The 24,430-nt window shown below is 37.3% G+C and overlaps 1 protein-coding gene, 1 long non-coding RNA gene and 1 other non-coding gene across 4 annotated transcripts in view; 1 reads left to right on the top strand and 2 right to left on the bottom strand.

The window, feature by feature from the left end:
* ARID4A (AT-rich interaction domain 4A) overlaps positions 1–8,511 on the bottom strand; it is a 69,960-nt gene extending 61,449 nt beyond the window's left edge. Inside the window, exons 1-5 of one of the 2 annotated variants that reach the window (XM_070419092.1) lie at positions 7,402–7,622; positions 7,238–7,294; positions 5,328–5,438; positions 4,414–4,479; positions 3,342–3,432 (exon numbers count right to left, since the gene is read on the bottom strand). In XM_070419092.1, coding sequence (XP_070275193.1) covers positions 3,342–3,432; positions 4,414–4,479; positions 5,328–5,438; positions 7,238–7,249 — 280 coding nt within the window. In that variant the 5' untranslated portion in view covers positions 7,250–7,294; positions 7,402–7,622. Of the gene's footprint in view, positions 1–3,341; positions 3,433–4,413; positions 4,480–5,327; positions 5,439–7,237; positions 7,295–7,401; positions 7,623–8,362 lie in introns of those variants that run through there. The other variant, XM_070419090.1, reaches the window with a different exon arrangement.
* LOC139000156 (U6 spliceosomal RNA) lies at positions 2,810–2,913 on the bottom strand. Its single transcript, XR_011469541.1, has one exon. It is a non-coding gene; the product is annotated as a U6 spliceosomal RNA (small nuclear RNA).
* Positions 8,512–8,950: 439 nt separating the features above from the next.
* LOC139012873 (uncharacterized) lies at positions 8,951–23,474 on the top strand. The gene is made up of 5 exons (XR_011471901.1): positions 8,951–9,112; positions 10,534–10,691; positions 10,802–10,867; positions 12,464–12,548; positions 23,430–23,474. It is a non-coding gene; the product is annotated as an uncharacterized lncRNA (long non-coding RNA).
* Positions 23,475–24,430: the final 956 nt, after the last annotated feature.

Genomic DNA, 24,430 nt, shown 5'->3' on the forward strand with positions numbered 1-24,430 from the left:
GCACATTCCAAAAGAAATGTCAGTCCATTCACCAGTTTAATCTAAACTAGAAATTCCATGAGATCTGATATGATGCATGTGCAGAACAATAACTATAAGGCATAAAAAAATTAATGCAAAAAAAAAATTTGTCACAAAAACACATAAATGATCAAATAGATTTTAGTGTTAAATCTGATATACAATGTATATGTACATTTTATATGTAAGTTACTAAATTTAACAGCCATTTTTTCCCCTTATTTTTCAAATCAATGTGTTATTTTCATACCTCAATAAGGCAAAAGAGGAGTAGCTTTAGAATGTCTTATTGAGAGTTGTATTTACCAGGAGCTAATGGCAATATTGAAAAATGTAGATATGGCCAAAACCAGTTTGGCTCAGTGGATGGAGCGTCGGCCTGCGGACTGAAAGGTCCCAGGTTCGGTTCCGGTCAGGAGCATGTGCCTTGGTTGCGGGCACATCCCCAGGGGGAGATGTGCAGGGGGCAGCTGATCGATGTTTCTCTCTCATCGATGTTTCTAGCTCTCTATCTCTCTCCCTTCCTCTCTGTGGAAGATCAATAAAATATATTTAAAAAAAAAAAAAAAGAAAAATGTAGATATGAATTCTATTCAAAATTATATTTCCAAGGTTCAAAAAACAAACAAACAAAAAATCCATGAGCTGGATCTATTTATTGTTCACCATTAGAAGGCAAAGTATTATTAGATTTTGAAAAATCATGTTGTAGTAGATCTATAACCTCTTTCAAAATTGGTTATTAAGCTATAATAGGAAAAATTAATATCTACGTTACTATCACTGACTCATTGTTCCTGTTTGATCCAAACCAGCAGTAGGGTATCCTCCTTTGTTTCGTTTTTAATACTCTGACATAATTTCAAGACCTCTTAAAAAGTCATAAAAAACATTCATACTTTGTATAACTTTCTGTTTCTACCTATACAGCACTTCCCTATGAACTAGAAATCAAGTAAATTTTCAGAAAAGAGCAATTAAATAGGTAGTAGACACTTAAAGAAAAATATAGGAAGTTCATGACCTGTAAGAGATCATTTTATTTTGCCTCTCTTAACCAGTTAACTACCACACGTCCAAAACGAAACCATCCCCACACGCCACATTTTGAATTTAATTTAAAAAATCAATTTGCAATGAATATTATAAAAATAAATGTTACTCACAATTCGGGTGTTCTTGAATATTTTCAGCTGAAAATTCTCACGAAAAATGATTTTAAAGTTAGTCAGGGCTGCCACATAGGGAAAACATTTTTTTTTTAATAGGCGTGCGGCATGTGGAGAAGGTCCGCCGCTTGTGTCTACAGATGCTTAATGGTGTACAATGGGTTAAGCTCATTATATTCAAATCATCCTTTATGTAGTCTACATCCTTCAATACCTAACCATTCTTTATAGTAGAGTGCTATATTGAGTACAATTAAGTGAATAGTGCCTCTTCATGCCTTAAATATTTTAGATAATTCTCTCATTACACAGATGCAAAGATCTTAAAAATTTTTAATTTTTCTCCTGGATAAGTCTCTGTTTCTCCAAGTGTGGTTTCTTTTCCTAAGTGTGTACTAGCTACATTAGATTCAGCCATTGTGCATATAAAAAGAAAGATTCTTGGGTTGCCACCTCCCGATCTACTAAATTAGAGAGACTTGGGGTCCTCAAATCTCAATTTTTAAACAAGCACCAAGTGATTCTTATGTACACTAGTGATTGCGATACATGAATTATGTGTAATTATAATTCTAAACTCTTTGAGAACAAGAATTCTGTAATTCTGTAATTACCGATGGGAATATCACCATAGAGAATGCTCAGTAGCAACTAGTTTTTAGGAATGCTAAAATGCCTTTCATGTAAAGGATAAAGGTTGCTATTCACAATTGAAGGATTATTCTAGGTTCTAGAAATCAAGAATGTGAAAACCTGAAAAGTATTGCTTCTGCAGAAGCGTGAGCATTATATCAATAAAACCATACAAGTATTATGAATACAAGCTTAATATTGGACACCAAATAGAATGAGGTATTAGTATTTGAACATGCATCACATAACATGATTCTGCACACATCAACTCTTGTAATTTTTGTCACTGCCTTATTTAATATAGCAAAACTGTATTTTACTAAGAGTAAACATCAGCTTAGTTTTTAAACCTCTAACATCTACCAATAGCCACAACTAAGCTTCCTAAAAATATGTAGTTCAGAATAGACCACTGTGAACCAATACCAACTTCTAGGAAATCCTGCGATGGCTGGATAGAAGTAGTTAGAAAATAGTAGTGTAGTAGTCATGTTTAGTAAATTGCTACTAGTACTAATAGAAGCCAAGGGGGTAGAAGGAGGGACAGGAAGTACAATTGTTAACCAAAGCATGTTCTTCACAGCTATGAACAACTGCAGATAAATATTTTTTACCCAAAGCACAAATCAAGTAAATCTAAGAGCCATTTCTCTTACTTCTACAAGGAAACCACATCACTGTCATTATACTATTTGTACCAAGATATAACATAAAAACAAACAATGAGATAGATGTTCAGTGTAAATCCAAGGATTGGATGTTATTCACATGACTGTATAGTTTGGAAGTACTGAGAGAAAACTTAGGAATGTTAATTATTGATATTCTCATCAACATAAAGACAGCAACTATATAAGCACTACATTTAGGTTTTAATTTATTTGTATTGACACTTGCTATTCACTAAAGTTTTTTTAAGCCACTATAAGGTTATGCATGGAATGTTAAGAGTGAATTCATATTAGTAGCACATATCTATCTTTCCTTCCTTCCTTCCTTCCTTCTTTTTTTTTGGGTGTCATCCTTGCACAGGGGCCATGCTAATCTCCTCTGTATCGTTCCAATTTTAGTATATGTGCTGCCAAAGCTATCGGACATTTATCTTCCTTACCCTCACTGTATCATATTTTAAAAATTAAACTATGATTACCTAGGCTTGAATCTACTCTGGTCAGAATTTTGTACTCTGTGAATCCCATGGTAACATCTATACTACCCTTATATAAAACAGATAGCAACACTAAAAGATTGCAACTATGCAATCCTAACTGTAATTACAGAAAGTTAAAAAGTCTGATTATTTACAACACTAAGTTGTACTCACTTTTTTTATGGAAAAAAAATTACCATATAATCTTGGATGAAATAGCCACAAAAGCCAAGTTACTATGAGAGATAAGTGACAGGAAAGAATACATATTTCTCTGCCAACATAATGATTCAGTGTATTTACAAAATAGAGGTATATGCAACCTACAAATCCAATCCTATGGATTAAATTATTACTTAACTACTTACCCACAGTATACCAACTAGCATCTGTCAACTTGCTGATAATAGCTTCCTGAAAGGATCCATCGGATGTCCTTGTTTCAACAATAGCTCCAACCTAAAACACAAAATGAAAAATTCATTTCCAAATGTAAACAAACCCAATAACTACCACCTGGGTGAAAAAATAATAATACTTAGAATAATTCTACCTTATATTGAATAGGTCTTTATCATTAATAGTGCTCATCCATTTATCATGCAATCTGAGCCCCCTTTGGCATAGGAAAGCTATTATTACCCCCATTTCACACATTGAGAATTGTGGCTCAGAAGAGAAAACAATCTGCAGGATACAGGAGGAGAACCCAGGCCCTTAAGTCATACTTCAGAGCGTTTTCACTATAACACATTGTCTTCAAGAAAACTGTGGGATGCAAGAACCGAAAAACCATACAACACAGCAAAAACAGCTTTAATTTCATAGAAATATTGGATTCAGCATTTGTATTTAAGGGACCTTTTAGATAAAAATTTCACCTAAAGAGAGAAAGAGATGGACCAGTTGACCTTCTTTCAGCTTCCAGGCCTTTGTATATCAGATATTAACTAAAACAGTATTCTGACAGAACAAAGATTATACAAACAAATGGCCAGAAATGAATGAAAAACATAATATAGGTATTAAGTTAAATTAACTTAAATTTCATTTAATTCAATTATAAAGTCAACAGTTTACTTGGTATGTTAGAAAGAATAACAAGATTCAGATTTATATTAGTATATTTAGCAAGCTAAACATATATAACAACCTAAAAAACAAAATGAAGCATTAAATCAAAGAATTCAAAAGAAAGAGGCGCTGAAAACTCATGTTTATAGACATTAAAAGTTACACTCCCATAAGATGTTTAACATTCTTAAATTAAGGAAATGGCCATTGTATTATCATAATTTATACTAACTATATAACATCACATTTGTATTTTTGTTCTCTAACATTCTAAAATTTTAAAATTGTATCTACAAATGTAAAACTCAGTAAGTTATTGCATGAATTATTCATCATTTCAGATTTTAAACTGTAGAACATACGTACTCTTAAAGGACCTTTTACTTGGTCATCTTGCACCAATTGTGTAGTATTGTCCTGTTTCAGGAGTACCTGAAAAATATTTTTGCACAATAATTCATGTTAGTTTTAAAACAATACATTTATGGTAATACTCTAACAACAATGTCTTTAATCTATGCTTTCTTAGCATCCTGTGGTTACTTCTGTTATAATACTTATTACATTGTCTTGTATTTATGTTTATTGTCTCTCTCATTAACTGTGAGCTCCTTGAAGGCTCTAGTCCTCCATCATCACTATAGGCCCAGCAGTTAGCAAATGTCAATGCATTTTATAGGCACTTAATAAATGTTTGCTGAATTAATGAACTATAACTAAGATTATTAAAAACATTTATATAGGAAAATTACTATAAGGAAACACAAAAAATGTTAATAGTAGTATTTCTAAGAAGTAAGCTATGGGCATTAATCCTTCAGTACATTCTATATTTCCAAATATTGTACACGAATAATGTGTTAAGTTTTTTTCTGGTCATAAAAGCATCTTAAAAATAAATTTCCTGAGTCGTTTTTAATGCTATCTTGAAAACACAATTCCCACTGTATTATTATTCCTATTCACTTGAAACTGTCTCAATGTGAACATCATGCAAAAAGAAATTACAGCCTAAGTAAGCATGATGCCACAAACAGGAAAGATCCAAATGATAGGAAGTATCATGAACATGGTATTTTCATGGAAGCAGTTTGAAATAATTTCTCATTTTGAGTTATTTCTCAAACCTTAATGTGCTTTTCCTATAGTTTTATATGTAACAGTGCTTGCACAAAATAATGATTCAATAAACAAATGTTGATTTGAAGTATGCCTCTCCTCCCCAACACTTTTCAAGCTAGAGTTAGTAATGCTGTTACATAAAAAGAAAAAAAAATTACCTTAACTTTTACCAGTCTTTTCACAGTCTTAATTTTTGCCTCACAGAAGGCACCTCGGTACTTGGCACTTACATCAGTTCCCACTGTCAGATAGGCAGGCTCATCAGCCGCCTGATGGAAAGAACATAAAATGTGAATTTCACTACTATTTTCCCCTACTCCAATCTCAAGTCTCATTAAAAGGTTCTGTGTTTAAAGTAATAAAAACAGTAACACTATTTGTTTATTAGTATCAGTGATAATTCAAAAATACCCCAAAGCAAACACTTTATTAACAATCTTTTATTTTATAAACTATATCCTGATAACATAAAACATTTAAGTTAAAACTGGGAAGTGTCAGTAGGGATATACAATTTTTTTTCTCCAGATACAAAATGTTTCAACAATTCTAAAATTTATTTAAAAATTAAAAATAAGAAAAAAACAAAAAATATATGCACATTAAGTGTCTCATAATACTTTAAATTACTCAATTATGGTCTCGGGAAAATTTTGTTTTCAAATAAAAAGATAATGCTATTAAAATTAATACCAACAATACATAATTATATGCTTATTAATATAGCTACATAAAGGCAACATCTTTTCAGGTACGGTATAATTGTACAGATAAGAAATGAAGCCAATCCTTTTGATAAGGAGAGCATTATTTGAAAAAATCATTGGGTAAAAGCTGCATTTTAAAGGTTTAAGTCTGATGAATGCAGAGATATGAACTGATGGCACAAGACTTGTAGCCATACCAGTTTATCACAGTAGTCTTTTGGGTATATACATATAAAAAGCTTTACTAAGAAATACCTACTTTTAGCCAATGGCCATAAGATACATTGAATGATGTGAGAAATTTCATTCTACGATTCATTTTAATGTTGACAATAACAGTGACTGCTCCTTCAATCTATCATTTTACCTATTTTTTTCAAAAGGTAAGGTACCATACAAGTTTGATTCAACATTGCCAAGAGCAAAAGTTACAGTGTACACACTTAAAAGAAACATTTTTAAGTAGGAAATGATTGTACTTTTCCAGTAAGTTTTCCCAAGTAATATTAAAAGTTATATGTAACCTTAAAAAAAATAAGTAACATTAAAGGTCACTTTAAGAAGGCAAGAGAAAATTTGGGAAAACGCTGTATTTCAGGGCTTAATATACTGAAATAGTAAATGACTAAGAAATCAAGAACCTCTTAAAGTTAGTGTATTTTCAAATAATGCAAACTGAAAAGGAATACTTTTAGCAAGTAAATATCTGACCTGAAACATTCAATCCTACAGCACTAGACTGCTATCCCCTTCTTCTCCTTTAAACATCACATATGATGTTTGCAATATTAGTTGTCTTCAGAAGAAGATACACATATTTTTTTGGTTAGCTACAGGCTTAAAATTATTTACTATAACGACTGAACTAAAACTGTTCGTTTTGGTTCAACTACAAGTATTTTAGCCACAGAATTTCACTTTACCTCCAACAAAAATGATACCTCCCTTACACAATCCACCTATTTTTTTTTCCTTAGAAAAAATCACACTGGCACTGAGGAAGAATAAAAATATCCCCAAAAAATCCCCCAAAGAACCAAAGCAGGACAAAAGCTTTTACTTCTGCAAAGATTGCTGCCAACACAGGAAGTGTTTAAAAATACTAGCCCAATGGACAACAATGGAAAGGCTGCAGCAGCCTTTCCAAAGTGCTGCTTCGGAGATGGGCCGAGCTGCCTGCCTCTGGACACAATGATCACTTCTCGCCCATTCAACACGTCCTGCTTTTCAGAAAGCGCTGCCTGGCTGAGAAACCCATCCTGAGCAGCCAAAGGGAAAAAATAATGACATTCCACAGCACTAGCCTCACGACAGCCAAGTGTCCTGGGCACGAGGTTCGGAGCAGCGCTGACTCCACTTACCTTCATTTTCATCGGTGACCTATGGGGTTCCAGCTCCACCAGCGCCGTCCTCCGCCGCTAGAACCACGGGGAGGAGAAAGACAAGCCAGAAATCAGTCTCTGCGGGGGACCGACCCAGGAAAAGAAAGTAAACAAACGCCGGCGGGGAGGGGCAGAAACCTCACCGGCCGCGGGAGGAGAAGATCCCCTCGGAGGGCACCCGGGACACGGGAGCCGAGGGGGCAGCGAGCACCTCGCGGGCGCCCGTCCGTTCCGCCCCGGACTTCGCCAGCGGCCCACCGCGCGCCCGCCTCGCTAGCTACTTGGACCCGACAAGCTCCAGTCGGATCCCCAGGACCGATCGCCCAGGAAAAGGACGGGGCGCCGCAGGGGCTGAACCCGAGTCCCCGACAGGCGCGGCCGCCCAGCCTGCGCTCGGCCGCCCGCCGGATACCCGACTTCGGCCCGCGCCCCGCCTCCGCCGCTCGGCCCCCTCGGCCCGCCCCGGGCCCGCGGTGGCGGCAGCGGAGTGTCACGGCGCCATTGCTCTCCCTCCTCCGCTCCGCACCGTGTCAGTAAGAAGAAGCGCTTCTTCACCCGAAGTGGCCGGAGCCGAGGCCTTCAGCGGGAGGCGCGAGGGTGCGGGGACACCCGCGGAGGAGGAGGGGGCGGAGAGGAGGAGGGAGGTGGCCCGGACCGTGTGTGGGAGGGGAGGGGAGGGGTGGGGAGCCGCACCGCGGCAGCCGCCGCCTCCTCCCGGCGCCCGCCTCAACTTTTTGTACCGCCCAGAGCGGTACCTGCCCCCAGCCCCTCGGGTCCGGCCACGGACTCTGCGGGGAAGGGACGCGCCGCGGAGTTGGGGGCCGGCATCGTGGAGCAGCCCGCTCTTCACGGCGCCGAAGCAAACTTAGCGGCGCGGCCAGCCCCACAGCCATTTTCCCGGGGAAGCGGCGGCTGCGGCGGCGGTTCCCGCACTTGCTGTCGCTGCTCCGCGACGCGCCCCTTCCCCCCCCCCCCGCGCTGGCCGCACCGCTTGCCTCGCACCCCGTCCCCCACCTCCAAAGCTTCTAACTGCGCCGGGACCCCGGGCGGCAGCAGCAGCTGCTGTGCTGCTGAGTCTCCCCCACTTCCCTCCTCCCCACCTACCAACTGCGGGGGAAGTGCGCGCTGTCAGCGCCCGCGTCCTCCGCCCCGCTGACCGCCGTGGGCCCCCGGCTGGGCAGCACCACTCTCGGCGGCGGCGGCGGCGGCAGTTCCTGCGCCCGGTTCCCCACTCTCCCGATTTACTGCCACAATCCACCAAATAACAAGCTGTTGAGCAGACTCGCTTCTACACGAACTCTTATTGGCTGCTCATGACGCCGAAGAGCTTCGGATTGGCGCTCCCTCCTTGCCGTCCTCATTGGATGTAGCTCTGAAACTTCACGGATTGGTCCGCAAACAGCAGGTAGGACATCTGCCACTTGTGATTGGCTGGCTCCGAGGCCCAACGTTACTGGAGAACCAGGTATTGAGTAAGCCAGTCCTGCCAAACGATTGGTTGAAAAGACTCCGGATGTGCTTGACTGAACACTGATTGGTAAACGGAGGGGGTCAGGAAGAGCAGTTCCGCACGAGGATTGGCAGCGGAGTGTCCCATGGAAACCGAACCCGGAGCTGCGGCCAGGACTGGCACGGGGGCGGGGCAGGGCCTGTCCAAGGCGCATGCGCGAAACCGACTTCTCGGCGCCATTTTGTCTGGGCAGCGGTGGCCGCAGGTCTATCGCATTTCATGTTTCTGGCGAGAGGACAGCGAAGTCTTTCTACCGTAGATTCCTTTCTGCGCAGTACCCGTCCGCAGTTCTCTCCAGGGCAGCACCTAATGAAGGTCGGAGGAGTCGCGAGTCTGTTTAAAAGGTCAGTTGAAAGCTGTGGTTGTCCGACGGACTGGGGGATGGCGCAGCTCTAGCGGCGCCGGCACCGGAAGTGAGGGGGCCAGGGCAGCCATGGTTAAAGTGCTCCCCGTCGCGGAGTGGGAAGTAGAAGGCGGGAGGAAAGGGGGCGAGGCTTCCTCTCCCGCCGCACGAGAAGGAGGCGGAGGAGGGGAAGTCTTTCTCTGGGCTGGTCCTTGGACTCCTCTGGAGGGCTTGATGGGTTTTCGGGGTCCTGCTTCTCTCCGAACCGCTCCTCCTCCCGTTGGAAGTATGTGTCGGGGGTTTGTCATTTTCTCCGCCAAGTGCTGCTGGCCCTGGGCGCCTCCCTCATTAGGACGGGGAAGGGTAGGTCCGTAGGCAGCGCTGGGTGCGTGGGGACAGGTGTCTCCGCGCGCTCGTCACGCGGTGAAGCTCTCGGGTCGGAATGCGGAGAACGCACGTGCTCGCCCGGACCTTAGGCAGCTGTTACCGTTGCACGAGGCGCAGGCTGCGCTTTGAAAGGAAGCAGCAGCAGCAGAGGCTCTGCAGGCTCAGAGACACCTTAAAGGACCTCCGCAGAGGACCTTGTTCCGGGCAGCCTTTGGGCCTGGTCGCTTAGCAGAACCTTGTGCTTTGTTGAATGAAGCAAAAGCACATGTGAAATGGTGGAGTGTCGATGGCAAGCTGTCATAAGGAATGAAATAATCAGGGAAATGGAAAATGCCGTCGATAAACCCACGTTGACTAAATTGACTCAGAGAACAGTTTAAGGAAAGCCGGAACAATTTTTCATCCAGAACAGTGGTTTTTCTCAAAATTACTTACTGAGAAAGTGAAATATATGTTGGTGTTTCTATTGAGTGACCCAGGGGCACTGATCTGGATAGCTTCTTAAATTATCACGATAATACTGCACCTGTTTCGAATACTATGGATAAGTTTTAGTAATTTATTGGGTATTGTTGGCCTGAAGGGAACAGGACCTCTCCGTGACAAATACCGTGAAATGTTACTGAGGGGAATTCTCATGTCTGTAAAAATATTTAAAATTGGGGAGGCTGCCTGGAAAAATTTTGTATGGACCAAAAAAGGAGAGCCATTAAATAGCAAAATGGAAGAATGGTAGTTGAAAGCTGTTTTCTTTGGTCAAGGGTTCAAATGAGTCCGTACAGTTAGCTATCAGGTGTGATGTTTTTATTTTTTTCAGGTGTATTTTAGAATGAAACCTCAAAGTTAGGACATACTTATGAATTTGTCTACCCATTCCGTGTGGTTCTCATTTCTGGATTTTTAAGTACTTAATATTTTTATCATGGACTAATATGAGCTATTTCATGATGTTTTGCTCCCAATTTAAAAATATGACATATAAAAAAGATACTTCAATAAGAGTTTACAAGTGAAGTGATTTTCTTTCTTCCTTAGGCTACACTGTGCTGCTGAACTTTCCCTGGGCAATCGCCTCTAATTTCGCTACACAACTTGCAGCAGTTACTCTCCAAATACCACATCAGTGGGCATTTGGAAATTACTAAAAAGCCAAAAGAAGAACACCACAGTCTTTGTATTCCCTCCACCAAAAGGTACAGTTTATACTATACAAAGGAATTTCACTTTTTCATTGGTTTTGTTTTACCAAATAAAAATCATTTCAGTCGTACTCATTTTGTCACCCATATTTTTTTCTTTATAGAAAACATTGGAAACAGAAAATATTTTGTCCTTAAAGCATTTTTATGGCCGCATAGTGTTCTACAAGGTAGGTGCACAATAATTCACATAACCTGATCTCTTAAGTTTCCTATTTCAGCAATATGGCTGAATAGCCTTGCATATATTTTACAAGATTTTGCCTAAGAACTGACATCTGTGACTAAAATTTCTAGGCACCGAGATTTTCCTTCACATCGCTGATTATTTCTTTACAATAAATTCCCGGAAGTGGAAATATAAGACCAAAGGAATTGTACATTTAATGCTTTTAATCCTTGAACAGCTGTCCATCAAAAAGCATTTGCTCTTACTGTACTTTTACATTTTTGTCGTCCTTTTGCTTTTTATTACATTGTGTGTTTTTCTTTAGTTTTATTTTTTTTAATTTTCTCTCCTGAGTCTCTATTTGTTCAAATAGAATTGTTACAGTCTTAAGTCACATATGCAGTAAAATTGAGAGTTTTTGTTGGACCTTAGGAATAATTTCTTAAAGCTAATTTATTTTTTATAATATGTAAAAATAAATGTGCAGTGAAACATTTTGCTACACAGAAGTGACATTTAGAGGTTGCTAAAAACAAGTTGTTTCTTTTGGTATATTTAGTTGAGTTTAACAAATTATTTTTATGGTATAGTTAGTTGAGTTGAACTATTTTAGTGTTTCCTGTAACCTTTCCTATTGTGAAAGCAGAATGTTATATTTCCTGAAGCGTTCCATCCTTATGTGCATGCTGTGCTCTTAGTGATTTTGTACCCTTAACAAGGACCCTTTTCATGCCTCTCATAACATTTACTTAGCAATTGTTTGGCTCTTCTGGGTTTGAGACACTACTTCCAGGGGGAAGCAGCAGAGGTTTTAATCACTCTTGTGTTTGCCTGTCAGAAACATGATAGATGCTCTGTCATTATTTCTTATGAGTCCGTATGTTTATATACAAAATATGTAAAATAAGCTAATTTAGGTTTTCTTTCTTTCATGATGTTCCACCGATGCTGTCTTACCTTCAAAAATTTTTGATGTTCCAAATTTTTTATTTGATATTGAATTTATTTGTAATTGCTAATATAATGTGGATTTAGAGAACTCAGAACAGTTATTCAGGATTTTGTTTTCTCAGTTTTTTTTTAAAGGATTTTATGACCTCTTAATGGAAGGCAACTGTAACTAAATAGTCACTTAGACTATCTCTTAGGGTATGAATGAAAGAAAATTGTAACAATTGTTTTTTGTAACCTATTTCAACAGGCCCCAATTAATAGAATAATGTTTCCTACAAAGTCAAAATTGTCAAATTTTTAATAATGCTTCTATTGATAAAAAGCTTTTGTGAAAGCAAAATGTTACATTTTTTGGTCAGGGGTTTCAGTGAGGCTATATAATTTAGCTTCCCAATGTATTTTAGACTGAAATCACAAATTTAGAACATCCATATGGATTTGTTTACCCATTCACATAGATTTCATTTCTGGATTCTTAATCACAGAATACTGAATATTTTCATGATTATTTTTTTTAACAGTGGTAAAGTACTTGAGATCTCATCCTTAAAAATGTTTAGAAATGAAGAAATTTTGTGTGTGTGTTTTTAATGGAAATTTTAAAACATTCTGTGTTCTGAGTTATGTGGGCTTTGTCTTCTAGTGAGCTTCGTTTTGTGGAAAAATGAAGGAGGTATTCCAGTTTTTAAATACCTAAGATTTGTTACCTGTTGAAAATTATGTTTCTGGTAAGCAATTTCACTTAACTATTCTTTAATAATCAAGATTAGTCATGTTACTGTTACATATATCTCGTTTGAAAAGTGATAGGATTTGTTCCACTGTACAGTTGTTTCTATAAATGTCTGTCTAGAGAAGTAGAACATTACTGTGTTGAATGTATCTCCTTGATGATTCCTAGTGAGTGTGGGGTGTTGTTTTTTAAGTTACAAAATTTGCTTATTTGTATCCAAAGTAACCTTTGCAATCTCTGTCTGATCTTTTGCCCTATTAGATGTCACTGGTGATTTTATAGACACATGGAGTTATTGATACTGGTTTTCTTTAATTTATAATTCAAACTAGAATGACAGCATGTTTTAGGATTGGATTCAAGCTGATCTAGGTTACCTAGTGGCATTTCTACCTGGTGAGGAGCTTACTGTCAGTAAAAGAAAGAAAATTAAACATGTGGAAGCTAAGTAAAAAGTAGTTATTTCAAAAGATGCAATCAATTTAGATTAACTTCTTAAAGATTTAGAACCATGGCAGTTCAGTCCATCTAATTGCTTATAAAAGGACAAATTGATAATACTGAACAGAAAGAAATTCACTTAGTGATCGTTGAAGACTTCTCAAAGTTAGTGAGATTTAATATGTTAAAGTAGAAGAAAGGAAGAAGACATTCTAAGTGGATGGAAGGTTGTGACCGAGAATACAGTTATGTCTGGAAAGCTATATTTGGGACAGTGAGTAAAGCACTTTGGAGAAGATGACTAGCTAAAGATTACATTGGGAAAATTGTTTGAGGCCATCAGAATTATATCAGGTTCTTGTCCTCTCTACAGGTTTTGGAACAGAGCATTGAAAGCTGGGTTGTGAGCAGGAAATGATTAATTTTTGTTTTATTTTCAAATTTTACAAATCAAAAAGGAACTAAACAAATGAATCATATTTAATCCTACCCCAACATTAAATTTTAAAAGTGTTTTCTTCCTGGTCTGTACACATATTCTTTCTTTAGTCTTAGAACATTTTTTTATTTTAGTTTTTCCTTTAACATTCAGTATGACTATGCAGTCTCTGTAATAATTTTAATATCTGAAAATATTCCATCAAATTATTTTGCATTTAACTTCATTTTTCTGTTGCCTGTCTATAGTTAGGTTTCTAGTCCTTCAAGATTGTGCTATAATCATCATCTATGTGCATACAATATTTTCTGTCTTTTGGACTTTGAGGGTTGATTTAAAAGGTCATTGTATGAATATTTTTATGACTCTTGAAACATTGCCATGTTGTTTTCCAAAAGAAAAATAATTTACACTGTCACCACCCCTGTGAGTTTAATTGTCAGCTTTGGGTAGTCTGTAATTATAATCATTTTTGCTAATTTAATAGGTGAAAAATCCGTTAAACTCTCTTTTTCTTTGTAATGATTTTGTTAACTAGTGAGGTTGGATTTTTACTTACTGATTATTAGTCTATTCAAGACTTCTGTTCATTTATGTAGTAGAGCCTTGATATTTTTCATATTTTTTGGGTGTATTAAATACTATTTAGTAGTAATTTGCTGCAGATATTTTTCCATGTAGACTTCCCTTTTAATTTTAGTTATTTTTGTTGAAAGTTTTTTAACAGACACAGAGGGGTCTGATTACACAAAATGTATTATTGGAAAATTATTTGGATACAGTGTCTAATGTAACTAAAGAAATGACACGAGAATTGGAGGAAGGGACACAAGATAATGTTGCCGTTGTGTCAGCCTAAAATGAAACTAAACTAGGACCTGGAGACATAGGAAGGAACAGGTGAGCAGGAAAAAGAGTTGACAGCATTTGATCTCTAATTGATTATGAAAGTAAAGAAGGAAGAAAAAACACTCAAGATTTTAAAGGGCAGGGAGTAGATGGTACCATTAACTAATTTGGAAAGTCAGGAGAGACCACTGGTTGGTAAGAAAGATGAAATTATTTTTAAACATGCAAGTGAGAGCTTGGATTATTCAGTAAGCATCTATTCCTTTTCTCAAAGTGCCTGTGAGGTCCCTAATTGGGTCAAAGCATATGATGGACCTTGATATTGCTTTCTGTATTTTGACTTTCAATTTTAGTCTTTAGACTTTGGTTCTTTTATCAGAGCTTTCTCATTTCTGAGTTTGAAAGTACAACTTGAAAAGTTAAAGTATATTAATAATAAAATAAATTCAAGGAAACCAGGTGATTCTCCAAGTAAATTAAGAGGTTATTTTCTCATGATTGAAAAAAATAATAGTGTTAAATGAGCATCTTGTAAAATATGTGGATGCTTTTTTAAAAAGCTGTTCAGATATGTGGGTTGAAGTGTCTTTCCTCTTCCTCTGGTGGACTAAGTTTAGTGTGTTTTATTTTGATTTTAACAAAATATAGAAAACAGATGTAATTCTGTGAAACATGGATGTTTAGCCAATATTCTTTGAATATATGTATATGTAAGTAAAGATAATAGTTGTCTTATTTTGGGGGAAGCACTTTTAACAGATGAAATTTAAGTGTTCAATTTAAGGAAGGACTTTGCCAATTAGACATGAAAATATGGAGTAGACTAACTTTGAGTGTTCTTCAAAAGGAAGAGCCTAGCGCAGCTGGCGTGGCCTGAGTGGTTGAGTGTCGACCTATGAACCAGGAGGTCACAGTTCGATTCCTGGTCAGGCCACATTGTAGGCTCAATCCCAAGTGTGTGGCATGCAGTAGGCAGCTAATCAATGATTCTCATCATTGGTGTTTCTCTCCATATCCCTTCCTCTCTGAAATCAATAAAACCTGTTTTGTTTTTTTAAAAAAAGAGCCTAATTTAACCTGTGAATCTCTCATGAATCTTTTCCCCCTTTTTTCCTAGGGCTTTAAAAAATGTTTTCTATTTAGCAAGGAAAAGATTACAATTTTGTTTTAGGAAAAAAAAATCCCCCCCCCTTTTTTTTTCTTTTTGATTTGGCTTTTTAATCTGTTTTTATAAAACCTAAATTTTGGGGGTTAGTATATGGCCTTATGAACTTTGGGCTACTTTGTCACATATTTCAAGACTCTTACTTCATTTAAATAATTAGGTATACAAAAGTTTCCCCTTCATAGCGCTAGCTTTGAGTTACAAAGACATAACCTGTTTCTAAGTTGAGGAAAAAGTAATACATTCAGAAACATACAACATTTGTGCATTAATTTCAGCATTAGTTTTTTTGTTTTGTTTTTTAAATATATTTTATTGATTTTTTACAGAGAGGAAGGGAGAGAGTTAGAGAGTTAGAAACATCGATGAGAGAGAAACATCGATCAGCCGCCTCCTGCACATCTCCCACTGGGGATGTGCCCGCAACCCAGATACATGCCCTTGACCGGAATCGAACCTGGGACCCTTCAGTCCGCAGGCTGACGCTCCATCCACTGAGCCAAACCAGTTTTGGCTCAGCATTAGTTTTTAATGACTGGTATGTGTATGTTTTAATTGCTTCTCTTACATTAACCCCTTTTCTCTGGTACCTCTTATTTTTCAAAGGTTACAACATTGGATTTACTTACAGGATATAAATCTCCATTAGAATGATAGCTTTAAAAATCATTCAGGGATAGCAAAGATACTTCCAGCTTTAGAATGTGTAGGTGTGGTCAGGCTTTTAATGGGAAGGGTAGTTTAGAGCAGATTTCTTAACCTCTCTTCCCCAACTGACCTGATAGGGTTAGGATTAGTATTAAATGAATTAAGACATGTAAAGTGTTGAGAATGATGCTAAGTATTTAGGGAGCACTCAGATATTAAGTGTTGTTGTGTTTAGTGTGTATAAAGATGTTAAATAGTGTCTGTCATTCAAAGAATGTTTCAAAAGAATACTTTAACCCTAACCGGTTTGGCTCAGTAGATAGAGCGTCAGCCTGCGGACTCAAGGGTCCCAGGTTCGATTCCAGTCAAGGGCATGTACCTTGGTTGCGGGCACATCCCCAGTAGGGTGTGTGCAGGAGGCAGCTGATCGATGTTTCTCTCTCATCGATGTTTCTAACTCTCTATCCCTCTTCGTTCCTCTCTGTAAAAAATCAATAAAATATATTTAAAAAGAAAAAGAAAAAAAATAATACTTTATTATATTTATACTAGAGGCCTGATGCACAAAATTCCTGCAAGAGTAGGCCTTCCTTCCCCCTGCTGCCAGCACCGGCTACCCTCTGGCACCCGGGCTTGCTTCCCTCCAGCCACCCATAGGCACCCAGGACCTGAGCTTCCCTCTGGCCCTGGCTTCATGCGGAAGGATGTCCGGTATAATTAGCATATTACCCTTTTATTACTATAGAGAATAGATGCAAAAATCATCTAGACTCTGCCTCCCATTCAATACCTTCCCAAAAGTCATCACAACCTCTCTTCATACTTTTACTTCTTTTTAGGTATTATTTGCTCTTGTCGCATGAAAGCTCCACAAGCTCTGTGTTTTCCCAGTTTTTTTTTTTTTTAATCCTCACCCAGGGACATGCTTAGAGGAAAAAGAGGAGAGAAAAACATTGAATGGTTGCTCTCCATATGTGCCCCAACCAGGGATCGAACCCACAACCCAAGTATTTGCCCTGACAGGGAATCAAACCTCAACCTTTAGGTGCACAGGGCTACACTCAACCAATTGAGCCAGTCTGGATGGGTCCAGCTCTGTTTTTATTCATACTTTTCCCACTTTCTGGAATGTTGCCCTATTAACACCTGGTCAAAAGCTACTTTTTAAGTGAAGCTTTCTGTGATACCTTTGCAACTCTGGTAATTTGTCCATATGAATTTTATATTTCCTCTTATAAGATTCCTGCCACTTTCTATGTTGCATTTCAGTTTTCATTTTTTTATCCACTTGCATGTTCTTCACTAAGTGATGACATTCTTACAAGCAGAGAACTATACCGTATTTATCTTTGTAGGGTTAAAACCTATTACAGGCCTTGGCACTTAGTAGGCACTGTATATATGGAGTGAAAGTTTATAAAAGTTGATGCAAGTGAATATGTGCTTTGTCAGTGTTTGTGCACCAGGAACATCTTGCCCAGTCAGTTACTAAAAATGAGATCATTTGAGGCTTTAGGAATTAGGTCAGATTCAAGAACATGTAAGGAGTAGAGCATAATGTCTACTATCCACCGGTGAAGAATTTTCATTAGTATGTGTGTGCCCCCCCCCCTTTTTTTTAAATAGTATATCTAACTACCAAAGGGATTTTTTTAAATATAGTAACTGATTTTTCATAGATCTGCCCACCCACTAATCTTAGTTATCACCAGTGGTTTAGATTTGTGAAGTTTGGCTAGAACTACATTTGCTGCCAGTAACTGGCTCAATTAGTTATTGAACTCATACTCTCAGTCTACAAGTACATTTTCTTATCATAGTGCCATAATGCCTCTAGGCAGGAAAGTAAGGATACTCTGAGAATAAGATCTGGGTGAGAGATGTTATGAAAACATTTATTTACCCTTGGTTACTATACTATTGATAGGGTCTTGGCCTCTAGAAGAAACGGGAACGGTGGGAAATAGGGAGATAAGTTAAAATACCTGGCTCATAGTAGGCATGCGTAGAGCTAATGTAGTAATTATGTGCTCAGCTTAAAAATTCTCAGAACTTTTACAGTATTTCAGTGGGATATTGGATTGCATAAATATCTTAATAAAGAAAAGACTATTTGAAAACATGTTCTGTGCTCTGATCATAAGCCTGCTTTCATTGGCTGTGACCTGGGATACATTACTCTGCCTGAGTATATGTCTTACCTACTTCAGTTTTATTTAACAAGTGTTGTAAATGCTTTCATGGGCTAGTAAAACATATTTGAAATAATAGCAGGTTCACTGATTAATTTCACTGTAGTGAAGTTTCTTTAAGTGGAAGAGGGCAGCTGGAGGATGTCATAGGGCAGTGATGGCGAACCTTTTGAGCTCAGCGTATCAGCATTTTGAAAAACCCTAACTTAACTCTGGTGCCGTGTCACATATAGAAATTTTTTGATATTTGCAACCATAGTAAAACAAAGACTTATATTTTTGATACTTATTTTATATATTTAAATGCCATTTAACAAAGAAAAATCAACCAAAAAAATGAGTTCGTGTGTCACCTCTGACATGCGTGTCATAGGTTTGCCATCACTGTCATAGGGGAAGAATTCATTTTCGTTGTTTTTTTTTCCTTTGGTTGGCTTACGATATGTTTGGTAGTGTGTTATTGAATCTGCTAATCCTAATGTACCACGTAGGAATTTATATTCATATTTATTTTTTAGTTAGGTTTATCTCAAATCCTGTGGCAAGCACAAACAAAAAAATTTTCCCTAAGTAGGTTCCCTCAAACCAAACCAGAAGTCTTTTTTTTAATGTTTGTATTTCTTAATCTCTATATATGTAGTCATAAAACTGCTTCCAGTGTTTGTATAATTTTGATGGCTTAGGACAAGGAAGGGGGGTTTCTATATGAAGGAACGGAACAAAAAGAAAAGCCATCTTCCTGTTTCTTACTCCTCTATATATCATGTGATAATGTCTTTAAGGCCTTTAAAATGTAAGGGAACCTTGGTAACCAAGGCAAATTTTTGCTGTTTTCCTTTCAAATGTGAAGTTCTGCATTTTATTACACTGTCACGAAGAATTAGTCTGCTACCAGTAAATATGTAAGCCACAAAACTTGCTTCTCTGTGCTGCCAAGTACTTCCTGTTTTGTCAGATTTCCATTTAGGGCAAAGAACGGATGAGCCTGAGTTTCATGTTTAAAGCATCTCTCCTGAAATTCAGTTTGGAAGCTGTCCATATATCAAGATTGGGGGTGGGAATGGCACATCCTGTCTACACTTGAGGACGTTTGTCAGAAAGCTTCATTGGCTTTGCTTTATGAAAGAGGGCCGCCAGGAAGAGAGACTCATTAGAAATAATTAGCGTGTGTCTTGCCTACGCTATAGCTTTCCTTTAGGCTTTCCATGTCAAATGTGTTTCAGTTTGTGAATGAATCACTACACAGTCTGTGAAGGAAGAATATGTTCATTTCTAGTAGACTTTTCTCCACAAATATGTAAAACTGCATTCGGCCACATTTACTCTGTGTTCAGTAGGGACAGAGGAAAGGTCAAGTGGTGATTAGAAATGGACTACATTGTAAATAGAGAATGTCTTTTGGGGAAAGGTTGCAGTAAATGATTTAAAGACTCTTTTGCCATTAAAATAGCGAATAAACAGAACATTTAGTTATAAATGATGAATTCTTTGTCATGTTTTTGTTATATGAACTCAACTTCTAATTAGGTAAGAGAATGTGTCAGTAGAATATAACTTTCAATGTAAACTTTAATCCCCTCCTATTGCTACCAAGGGAATCTTGTGTTGAGGTTATTTTGCAGTCATAGAACCAAGCATTTCTATAAAATTTTCTTTAACCAAATTAGCATAGCCAGCCTTAAGTCAGCTATTTTTCTTTTTTGACCTGTCACTAAAATAAGGAGCTTTTTAATCCCTGACTTATATAATTTCTTCCTTATTGGCTTGCTGGCATTTTGGAAATTTTCAGAGAACTGATACTGGTTTATAAGATATTTGAAACCACCTACTATAAAGTTTCTAACAGATACTTTCCTCTTTCATCATCTCAGAATGTGCTCCCATTTCTGAGACATGTCTTTCTTTAAATATTCAGATTTCCTAAATACTAATCATGACCTACAGTTTCATCCTCCGTTTTGATTTATAACAGAAAGTTCATCTGTTGAAACCCTTTAAATAATTGTTTCTGTTGCCGTGTTCTCCTTTTATTAACCTGGGTCCAAATCAGTGAATCTCAAATTTTAGTGTATTCATAAGCATTACCTTGGGCTACTTGTTCAAAGTACATATTCACTTCAGACCTAGTGAATTTAATCTATGGAGGAGTCTTTCACAGGTGGTCTTTGAACCAAATGGATATAGTTCCACTGTCATCTAAATTCTGTTTGTTTAGTCTTTTTACTTGGTTTCAATCATTGCTATCTCAGAACTTTTTTCCTACTAATCATGGACATCCTTCATTTTTCTGAATGTCCTGATTGGAGAGCTCATCCTACCAGATCTTCAGGAAACTGTCCAAATTCCTTGTCTTGTCAATTTATCTCCCGGCCCCCCCTTCCCAAAGCACATATTTGTAGTTGAGTATGTATATACAGTATATGTATATATAATAACACATATACATATTTCTATGCACCTTGCCTAGTGATTTTTAAATGTGCCCGTTTTTCCCACTGGGGAAGCAATTTATTTACCTTTTAAAATATTTTCTGGCAATGTGATACATTGTAGGCATCCAAATGTTTGCTTTGATTCTTTACTGCTATCACTTGGTTCCTGCTTACTCTCAAGCCAGTCAGTCTCCTGAAGATAACAGGTTATTGTCTTTACTGGTATACCTCTATAATTCTCATATACCATTTCCCTTTCTTTAAATTATCAGTATTTCCTTGGTGCTATCTTAAGAATAATTTTCCCATACTGCACACTGGTCTTGACTTTGACTTTTCCTGGAAGTTTTAATATTATTCCTTCTCATATGGACTGTACAGTTCAGCTTTTTAAATGAATTTTCCTTGAGTTCCACATTATGGTTCCACATATAAAAGTCCAAATCATACACTTCAAACACAAACTCAAGATGTGTAAGGACCCTTGCTCTTCAATGTTTATATATTAACCACATTACACCAGTGTTTACTTTTTTAAAGAGCTGTTATTATGGACTGAAAGGATGCACATTTGGATGGTCAAAGAAGGAACTCCAGTTTTATTTGTAATGTGAATTGTCTGAATCTTTTACCCATTTAAAAATCAGGTTATTGTTGAATTTTTTGAATTCTTTGTACATCTTAAACACGTGTCCTTTGTAAAGTTGAGCGATTTGCAGATGTTTTTCCCTAGAATTTTGTCTTTTCATTTTCAGTGTTTTTAGGAGAGTAGAAGCTTTTAATTTGGGTGAAATTCAGTTTTTTAGTTTTGATATAGAACTTTCTTTTAAACCAAATCTTCTGTTTTCTTCTAGAAGCTTTAGAGTTTGGGATACATTTTGGCTTATCCTTTGAATTCATTTCTGTATATAGTACCAAAGTATAGTTTGACTTTTGGTGTCGGTTTTTGTTTTTGCATTATGGATGTCTATCCAATTGTTCCAGTGTCATCTGTGAAAAAGCACTAATCTTCCATTGATTTGCCTTTTTTTTTTCCACCATTGTCAAACAATTGACCATATTTGTAAGTCTATTTTAAGACTCCATTCTGTTCCATATCTGTTACATTAACTATATAATCAGGTGGCAGTCTTTTTATTTTTCGAAAAGTGTTTTGGCTGTTCTAATTCTTTTTCCCATATAAATTTTAGTAATAGCTTGATGATTTCTTACCACTCCCCAACCCCACCCCCCAAAAAGAGCCCATTATGAATTTGGTTGGGTTTACCTTGAATCCATAAATCAGTTTAGGGAGACTTGACAATACTGAGTCTTCTGATCAGTTTCTGATTAGTTCATTTTCTCTCACCATTTTATAATTTTCAACATACCTTGCACAAATTTAAACTTATACCTAAGTGTTCCAGTTTATGCCATTTTAATGGTATATAATCCTCATTTTATAGATGAGGAAAGAAGTAACTTGCCCAAGGTGACAATTATTAAATGACAAAGCCAATTTGAAACTTACACTAATCTGGCTTTAATTATGATGTTACTTTTATTATGAAATTGTTGTGGTTACAGTGGTGGCAGAAAGGAAGCCCTAACTTCTTTTAACGAGAAAAATCCCATTATCATGCTTTTACAAAAGAATTTATTCCGCCCTGGCCAGTGTGGCTTAGTTGGTTGACTGTCACGATATGCACAGGTTTGTCAGGGCACATTTTTTAAAAGTTTATTGTTACTGATTTCGGAGAGGGAGAGAGAGAAACACCAATGATGAGAGAGAAATATTTCATTGTATGTATGTACCACAGCTTTTTTATCTACTCATCTATTGATGGGCATTTGTGTTGCTCCCAATCTTGGCTCTTATAAATAATGCTGCAGTGAACATGGGAGTGCATATGTTCTTTTGAATCAGTTTTGAGTTCCTTTCGGTATATACCCAGAATTGGTATACCTTATGCTGCAGTTCACTAGTATGAATTATTTCAAATTTTAAAAAATGTGTACCATTAGCATTTGAATGCCTACTGTGTGCTCACCAGTTAAGATGAAAAACATGATTTCTTTTCTTTAACAACTCCCATCTATGGGAGGGATAGTGAACACCATAATAGATGCATAAACATGGCAGTGGTAGAACAAAAGCTTTTACTTGGTTAGGATTGAGTACTTTTGCTTCATGTTTTGGAGTTCCTTTTTTTTTGTAGTTAATTTGACAACTATTTAGTGGGAAACATGTAAAGAGCTTTGAGAGGGGGAAATCATTTCAGAAGGCTTTCTTTGGCTGGTGGTCTGATTCCTTAGGAAAGATCACTTAAGAAATAGCCTATGCATGGTGAATTTGATATAGATAAGTAGATATTTTTACAAAATGAGAAAGGAAATGTTAATTTGTCATCTTAATTTGCTCTTCAAGTCTTAATTTGAAGAGTATTTTGTTTTAATCAAGTGTATTGATAGCCCTGGCCGGTTTGGCTCAGTGGATAGAGTGTCGGCATCTGAACTGAACAGTCCCAGGTTCGATTCCAGTCAAGGGCACATGCCCAGGTTTCAGGCTCAATCCCCAGTGTGGGGCGTGTAGGAGGCAGTCAATCAATGATTCTCATCATTGATGTTTCTCTCTCTCCCTCTCCCTTCCTCTCTGAAATCAATAAAAATATATATTTTTAAAAAAGTGTATTGATGACCTACAATGTGATTGCTCTCATTTATTTTTCAGGTCCTTTTATGAATGATAAAACAAAAGCAAACAGATTACCAGATAAGTGCTTTTATAGTTTAATTACACTTTATTATTTGTAATCTCTAAACCAAAACTTTATTCTTTAAAACATTTTCCTTTTTTTTTTCAGGTACCAGCATCAAGGTTTACAGTAATCAAGGTACTCAGTCTTTTCTGAAAATAAATTTGTAGTCTTGTACAAAGTAAAATATACAAGACTTTCTTTCCTCAGAGGCCAATCTATCTCAACGGTGCATTTACATAGTGACCCTACAATTGAACCTAGATTATTGAACCTATATAAATATATGTATGAAACTCAGTTGTTTTCCTTCCATAAATAGCTGAAGAGCTGGGTGTACCTGCTTAAGTATTTTTAGATTTGTTTGTTGTTAGGGCATCTATACTATTTTTCAGGTGGCTTAGCTGCTCAAATTTAGGTTTCTTTAGAATTACTCTTTTAAAAAAGGTTTTTAGCTATACTGATATGAATAAGAACACATGTACTCACAAGTACAGTAATAGGAGATCCATATACTATACTTACTTCGGAAGTTTGGAAAAATAAAGAATGACTATAGATTGGCTTGGGGATAGTCAACTTACTGTCTCTCTCACTAGATCCAATTTAATATTGTTTAGATGTTTTGCCAAGGCGAACAGTGGTGTCATTCTGAATTAAATGTATGAGTTGTAAAATTAACAAATAATTTTATATAAAAGAAGCCATGGCAGTGACATTGGTTTTGGCTTGTTTGTATAGTAGTTAGCTATTCAAGTATAATGATTTGCTACTTGAACTACACAGATGTTCGAAGTCCAGCAGTACCCTGCTGCTAAACTTGGTGACTAGATTCCTACCTAGGAAAGCATGACAGTTGAATGGAGTGATACTGGCATGAGCCCAATAAAAGGTGTGTACACCTGGATACTTGGCCTAAGTTCACATTGTTTCTTCCTGCTGTCAATGCTACTGTTCAGGTTATGACAATTGTTCT

This window comes from Myotis yumanensis, unplaced genomic scaffold (assembly GCF_028538775.1).
Source record: "Myotis yumanensis isolate MYYU_CA2020_CCGP unplaced genomic scaffold, mMyoYum1.0.hap1 SCAF_1, whole genome shotgun sequence".
NCBI lineage: Eukaryota > Metazoa > Chordata > Mammalia > Chiroptera > Vespertilionidae > Myotis > Myotis yumanensis.